The sequence below is a fragment of the Branchiostoma belcheri genome, unplaced genomic scaffold, assembly GCF_001625305.1.
Source record: "Branchiostoma belcheri isolate BF01 breed outbred unplaced genomic scaffold, Haploidv18h27 scaffold35, whole genome shotgun sequence".
Classification (NCBI taxonomy): domain Eukaryota; kingdom Metazoa; phylum Chordata; class Leptocardii; order Amphioxiformes; family Branchiostomatidae; genus Branchiostoma; species Branchiostoma belcheri.
Window position 1 is genome coordinate 486,472 of NW_017803965.1, and position 8,236 is coordinate 494,707.

Here is an 8,236-nt window from a genome sequence, read left to right on the forward strand (position 1 = left end):
ATACGATATGATGCAGCTCATGTATATAACACAGATTGACTGTCAGAGACGTATTTTCTTCTGTTACGAACAAGTGATTTGTATTATAAAGGCATCCAATGCAATTTCAGAGTGGCAAAACAAAACATTTTGGATGAGAAAATCTGTCTGATATTGATATTTACTGCCATTTCACAACAAATTTACATAATAATTTTTACCCAAAAACAAGTCACGTGAGGCGTCTCTATTTTTGGGTACCACCCACAAATAGCTAGATCCGGCCTATAATACGAAATTACTTTTTGTCTCAAATATTTCAGTATGCTATGAGATAGGATTGTTCAACATTAAAAGAAAATTGACTTCAAAATCCAGTTTTGCTGCCCTGAAATCACACTTGCTGTTAGCGATACAAATATAGTGTATTAGTACTTACGTAGACTTGGATGATTGGATCCTTAAATTTAGTGGCACACAGGGCAGCACAGTTTCTCCACTCAAGTCAGTTTAGGACCTCAGTTTTCGCTTCTTTTAGACGTTAATGCCATTTTCGGGGCTTCGGGCGTCCCCGCTTCCCATTTCAGTAAGCTAGCCTATATTTTGCTGGTGCCGGTGTTCAGATACTAGATACTTATTATATGAGCGGGATAACAGTATAGCGGACCGCCATCTCAGCACCAAGGACATCGCCCGCGCACGCACTGCCACGTCACTTTGTGTTAGCTTCGGACGTTCCCGCTCATTTCAGTAAACCAGTCTATATAACCAGCCTATATTCTGCTGGTGTTCAGATCCTTTGCTGGTGTTCAGATACTTATTATATGAGCGGGATAACAGTTAGTTGATTGAAAAGCTGAAGTTGTCAAGGGAAGAGCTGATAATGTCCAAATACAAAATATCCGGAACCTACACATATAATATATGAACATAGGTGGCGATGCTTCTATGGACGATCACATGTCCCTGTTAATGTCGTTGCTGTTATTGTTGTTGTCGTTGTTGCTGTATCACGCATCCTTGTTGATGTCCTTGTTGTTTGTGTATCTGTTGTTGTTGATGATGCAGCCGGCTCTGGCCTTCATACATCATTCAAAGTCGAGTCAGGCCGAACCTCAATCACATGTACCCGCGGCAGATTGGGCAACGCCGGGGCGACCGCTGCCGTCGGCGGCCGTCCGCACATCTCTCTCACCGCACGGCGGAACTCGGGTAGCCGGAGGGTGTAGACGACGGGATTCAGCAGGGGCGATAGAGTCAGGCACAGGAGAATAGCGGCCTTTTCTACGATCACTACCGCCATGGAAGGCCCCTCCTTCTGTTCGTTACCTTCCGCCAAGGTAACAGTCATAAAAATGGCAGAGATTACTGAAGTAGTAAAGACTACAACATGGGGAAACATGGTTTTGAAGCCTTTGGTCTTGTAGAATTTCACCGGTCGCTGTTCGTCCCTTTGTTGTTGCCGCTTCGCTTCCTTCAAAACGACGTAGTACAAACCTATGATAACCGGCAGGGATAAAATCTGTAAAACTATGCCGATGCTCCTAAGAACAAAGGCAGGCTGATATGTCCTTGTTTTCATCAGACATGAGACGTTACCTTCTGCTTTTCTAACAAGGGCAATCGGAACTGCGCCGCAGATGATAGAGAACGCGTCAACAAGACCCAGTACTATGGCCAAACGCTTTGTAGTGACTTTGGTTTCATACTTAAGTGGGTGACATATGTAGTAGTACAAGTCTATAGCCATTAGAAGATAGGTAGCGTATGTGGACAGTAATGCTGTAGCGCTAACTATTCGTGTGTCCGAGCAGATAATACCGTAAAATCGGCCGTTGCTTTGCAGAATTAGATGGATGTATCTCGGGATCTGTGCCGTTGTGAAGAGGATGTCGTTGAAGGCTAGGTGGCACCGTAAGTAGTGGCGAGGCTGTTGGAGATATTCCTTTCTGCACACAAGGAGGATGAGAAGAGAGTTAGCGGCTACTATCAGGATAAAACTGATGCCGAGGTACGCTGCCTGAAGACCCGGGGAGGCTGGCCCGAGAGAGACCGTAACTTCGGCCTGGGAGCTGCCCTGCTGATCGCCCATCTTAGCCGCGTATAGAAGATACCAGGACGCTGAACACCTTGCCTGGTTAATACTGCACCAGCTCGAGAAAAATATTTCTGACAGCCACCGAATAAAAGCGTAAGAAACAACTGATTGTGTGGTTCGCATGCACGCTGGTCTCTGTGTAAATCTGTTTTTGGTGCCGTTTCTGCTGAAAATTAGCTTCAATTCATGGTCGTAACAATACATAGTAAGATTGCTTGTTCCGTACAGCGGAGACACCAAAAAAGCGTACGAAACAGATCAGAGATTGTGTGGTTCGCATGCACCCTGTTTTATGCGTCAGTAAATGTTTTGGAGGCTTTCCCCTGCTGAAAATTAGCTTCAATTCATGGTCGTAACAATACGTAATCAGATCGTTTGTTGCGTACAGTGGTGGAGACGTGGGTTTGAGTGAACACTACGATGATTTGAAACGAAAGTTGCGGAGTTTAGGGTAACACTTTGTAAAGGAAAACGATTGTACTTCAGGACATACAATCTATCAGTTGTTTGTTTCCATCGTTATATGTGTCCATACTTGTTTTCGTGAGCACTTGGCTACTTACATTTAAGAATTGTCGGCCTTGATGGGAGCATTTTGGCTCTTGAAAATTAGCTTCTATTGTTGACAGTAACAATTGTTCATGCTGTGCCGTTCCGCGGGGGCGTTTTTAATTTTCATTGCTACGCCGGCGTTTGTCTGCTATAGTCATTCCTTATCGTAGCCTAAACAAACACGCCGATCCTCATCATCATTCTGTTCATCATCATCATCATCATTCATCCTCCATAATAGAGGTGGAGCATACAAAGTTAGCTCACCAAAACTGTTTGTCATACATCACAGAGATCAGGATTCCAGAGTAGAAGCCTACTGGCTGGTTCTTCACTGCGTACTACATGACCAGCCAAGCTTAGTCGTCGACATTTGACTACTGAAGTTACATTTGGTAACGAACCGTATAACTGTTCATTTAGTAGTATGTTTCCACCATGGTGTATTGAAAACCACTCGCAGCATCTTCGTGTATGTTCCGTTAAGTTTTGCACTGTTTCCGTTAAGTTTCATTCTGTTACAACTTCTAAAAGTTACAGTATTGCAGAACCCTTTATATGAGGGGAACTGAATTGCGCTGTCCCTTACAAGTACAGCTATTTTAACACTAAAATCACAAATTACTAAGATCGCTAATCACGTGTACAATGTAACAGCTTTCATTAAAATAATACATGAAAACTTTATATATTAAATATATATAATAGTAGCATTTTAAAATCATAGGTAGAACATTGTAGGTACATAAATAAGCAAGCGTTCATATACTTCAATTTGAAAGTTTAGCACGCTTACCCCTTACTAATGTGACACTATAATGGTACAAATATGAATGTAAAATCATATATGCCATGCATTCAAGTACCAGAGTTATCACGCAAGGATTGAGGTGTTCAAGAATTCATTCTTTCCTAGAACTATTGCAGAGTGGAACTCACTGTCACCAAGTACAGTAGGGGCATTGTCAATAGATAGCTTTAAACAATGTCTTGAGCTAGAAGTTCAAGGGTTAGGTGTAACAAGTCGATCGGTGTAATATAGCCAGCTGCCGCCGCGCCGCGTGCCTGCGAAGCTGGTGTGTTACGCCGAAAGGCGGTTATTTTATTCATTCACATGAAAAAAGGATACAGGACATGGTGGTGCCTCACTCAAGTGGAAAGCACTTATGTTGACGGCACCACTAAATAAATACATATAATAAAGAAAAGAAACAATCGCAACTTTAAGACAGGCAAAAAACAGTAAATACAAGAAATTCAAGAGCGCAGGTCCGGTTCACCACCCAATGATAAATGATGGCAAAGAGGACACAGTACATAATGCGGTTATACCGGCTATACAGATACAGATACATATATATTTTCCGACTAATATCTGATCCTCGCTCGGATGCACTCTCTTCCCTGAGTTGGTGCGACCCGGCGAACGCAATTGTTACCAAGACGGCCTAAAGTTCGCGTGGCGGGTATAGCGGACCGTCATTTCAGCACCAAGGATATCGCCCGCGCACGCACTGCCACGTCACTCTGTGTTAGCTGCGGTCGTCCCCGCTTCCCATTTCAGTATCTAGACTAGCCTATATTATGCTGGTACCGGTGTTCAGATACTTATTATATGAGCGGGATAATAGTATAGCTGACCGCCATTTCAGCACCAAGGACATCGCCCGCGCACGCACTGCCACGTCACTCTGTGTTAGCTGCGGACGTCCCCGCTTCCCATTTCAGTATCTAGACTAGCCTATATTTTGCTGGTACCGGTGTTCAGATACTTATTATATGAGCGGGATAATAGTATAGCTGACCGCCATTTCAGCACCAAGGACATCGCCCGCGCACGCACTGCCACTTCACTCTGTGCTAGCTTCGGTCGTCCCCGCTTCCCAGTTCAGTATCTAGACTAGCCTATATTTTGCTGGTACCGGTGTTCAGATACTTATTATATGAGCGGGATAATAGTATAGCTGACCGCCCTTTCAGCACCAAGGACATCGCCCGCGGACGCACTGCCACGTCACTCTGTGTTAGCTGCGGACGTCCCCGCTTCCCATTTCAGTAAACCAGTCTGCCTTTATTCTGCTGGTGTTCAGATACTTATCATATATAAACGGGATAACAGTTAGTTGACTGAAAAGCTTAAGTTGTCAATACAAGGGAAAGGCTGATAAATTCCAAATTTCAAAATAACCGGAACCTACACATATAATAGACGAACATAGGTGGCGATGCTTCTATGGACGATCACACGTCCTTGTTAATGTCGTTGTTGCTGTTGTTGTTGTTTTATCAGGCGTCATTATAGAGGTCGTTGCTGTTTTTGTGAGCACCGCTTGGCTTGACATGATTACAGAACGACATGATCCTATTGGCTGCAGGATCCCACCCCCACCCCCACATAGAGGTTGGACCAGGGAATGACACGTTGCACAAATTTTACAAGTTTTGAACAGGCCACATCAATACAGTTTCCTGGTTCTTGACATTGTAAAATAAACAAGGAACTGCATTTAGTATAAGCAGGAGTTCAGCACCAGGGACAGGTACTACAGTGGTGGGTTGACCATGAAGCACACTTGTGCAATTTGTTTTGTATTCAATATTTTAATCTGTATTTTTAATCTGTGTTTGGGAGGACAACTTGTAAAGGTGTCAATGCACCTGTTTTGTCCTCCCTTCCACTTGTATATCTGGTGGTAAACTCAAATAAACAAATAAACAAATACACATTGATTCAAGTTGCTGGATTTTCCCTAAGAGATGTTAGAAAACCAAGGAAATAAGTTGGTGTAGGCTTATGGTTATGGTGAAAACAAAGATAAATAAACATCCAAGCAACTCAAAGCTTTGCAAGATCAGATGAGATGAAAGATAGAAGTTCAATGTGTGCACGCCAACGACAGTTTTTCATCTACTTATTAGTCTACCAGTTGGGAGAACCACACCTCAAATTCCGGCATGTGCCAACCGGACAAAACCTGTTTTTCCTGACAAGAAATTTTGCCAGGAACAGTCTCCGTGACAACTTGATCCAGGTCTGTCAGTATTGGCAGCTTTTAAGGCTTCACTTAACAGTAAGTGTTATTTAGATTCTCTGATACAGGCGAATTTGCAAACAGAAAAAAATTAACCCTCCAAAGTATGAGTACAAGTTATTACTCAGTGCAGAATTTTTTCTGCAAATTGTAGGTATAACTAGCCTGGATGCCAGACCCAAAGCACACTGGACACAGAATATCTCAGCGTGCAATATTTTGTGTCCAGTGTGCTTTGGGTCTGGCATCCAGGCTAGGTATAACAAGATACAAGATATTCAACAAAAATTGATTTATTGAGATTGAGATAGCAGGTTACCAGGAGTAAATAGGAGTAAAGTGGCTTTTCCAAGGCATAGCAGAGGGTCTGCATGGGGGGGTCCTGGCAACGGTTAACGGTAAATTCAGCAGGGCCGATAACGCTTAACGGTAAATTCAGGACGGCCGGCAACGCCCATAACGGTTAACGAAAAAGGGCATGCAGACCCTCATAGCACTGGGGACTGCCATGGATTTGTACAGAGAACCTTCAGATTCTGAGTCAAACCTAACCACAAGTTAGACCACCTTGCCACTAAATGTACAAATAACATCCTGTTCTTACTCTGTGTTTGCCAACAGATTCAAAATGTCCCAGTCCAACACAGAAAGGAACAATCCGGTTTATCATACAAACCATCCAGAGGAGCCGACAAGCCCAGGACAAAATGAAGATCATCTACACCCTGATCAGAATGTACTGTACACAGAAAGCACTACTGCAGACCCAACAAGAATGTCAACATGCGGCCAAAACTCTCCCAGTGTTCAAGGACAAGACATGTTGGAGACTACGTATGTAGCTGGCAATGAAGTCGAACATACAAGCACAAATGAGGATCAGTATATGACAGATATTAACAATATCCCCACCCCAGAATCCACTGATGTATATTCTGAATCTAATCCGATCCATACTGAAAACTCTGCCTTGTACACAGCCTCAGGGGAAAATGAAGATAGCAACACTACTGGAAACAGTGAAGAGGAAACACAAGTCAAGCAAGCAGACAGTACAGTGACTGATGGTGGTGACATCACTGAACCTTACGCTGCTAGATACAAGGATGAAGAACCCAAAGCAGACAGTAACGTTACAGTGACTGATGAACCACATTAAAGTTAGCCCTCCTTTCGGCCTTCGATTCGCAACCTTCGATTGAGCCTTCGATTCGAATGGTAGGCACTATTTCGGATACGTCTCAGGCGCGGAAGCATTCTACTGTCCCACATATGCAAATGAGCACGCATACAGTATTTAAATAGACATTCCACGTACGTATGTCAAACCAAACCACAACCTTTCAGACTCTGTATTCATTTGATTAAATAATCGTCTAATTTTCAACAACCAAATGAGTCTTTATAATCTTTAAGTGGTTAATACTATCGAATTAAATTAATGAAATCAACGCACATGGATTTATCTTCACGTCAAAGATTCAAGAATGCCGTCGAGAAGCGCACCCAACATGTTTCAATCCGACGCCTTCTTGCAAAGTATCGAAATAATTTTTAATAACGGAAAATCTTTTACAAATCTTTGAAAGGTTCAAACTATAAGATTCAACTAATGAAACTAACACACATTTTGTAGTTTTGACGCTATGACGTCATGGATTCAACCATACAGATTTGTAGGGCCAGAATCCCTGTTTATATGATGATACATGTATTCAACTACCCGTAGCTAATTAACGAAATAATTTAAGTTTTCAAATCATTTTAAACAATCTTTTAGTTGTTCATGCCATCAAATAAAACTGATAAAACTAACGCACATTGCGTCGTTTTGACGCTATGACGTCATGGATTCAACCATACAGATTTGTAGGGCCTGAATCCCTGTTTATATAATGATATTCAACTACTCGTACCGAATTAACGAAATAATTTTTAGTTTTCAAATCACTTTTAACAATCTTTTAGAGGTTCATACCACTAAATAAAACTGATAAAACTAACACACATTGCGTCTTTTTGACGCTATGACGTCATGGATTCAACCATACAGATTTCTAGGGCCAGAATCCCTGTTTATATGATAATACATGTATTCAACTACTCGTAGCTAATTAACGAAATAATTTTAAGTTTTCAAATCATTTCAAACAATCTTTTAGAGGTCCATGCCACCAAATAAAACTGATAAAACTAACGCACATTGCGCCGTTTTGACGCTATGACGTCATGGATTCAACCATACAGATTTGTAGGGCCTGAATCCCTGTTTATATAATGATATTCAACTACTCGTACCGAATTAACGAAATAATTTTTAGTTTTCTAAATCACTTTTAACTAATCTTTAAGTAGGTCCATACCACTAAATAAAACTAGATACAACTAACGCACATTGCGTCGTTTTGACGTCATGACGTCATAGATTAAATTATACGGATTTTCGAGAATAACAACACTAGTGGATGCATAGACATTGAACGCCATGTTGCAAAGTCAAGGAATAATTTATAAGAACCAAATGTCTTTTAAACAATCTCAAAAGGTTCACACCACAAGATTCGACAAATAAAAC

General features: G+C 41.9%; 1 protein-coding gene across 1 annotated transcript; it reads right to left on the minus strand.

Moving 5' to 3' along the window:
• Positions 1 to 1,060: 1,060 nt before the first annotated feature.
• LOC109475753 (olfactory receptor 6C65-like) lies at positions 1,061 to 2,071 on the minus strand. Its single transcript, XM_019776515.1, has one exon. It carries the CDS (start codon positions 2,069 to 2,071, stop codon positions 1,061 to 1,063), a length of 1,011 nt encoding a protein of 336 aa, XP_019632074.1.
• Between the last annotated feature and the right edge of the window lie 6,165 nt (positions 2,072 to 8,236).

What these genes read in the sequence shown, in the direction of transcription:
- LOC109475753 (XM_019776515.1), bottom strand. Translation starts at nt 2,071, where the DNA reads ATGGGCGATCAGCAGGGCAGCTCCCAGGCCGAAGTTACGGTCTCTCTC.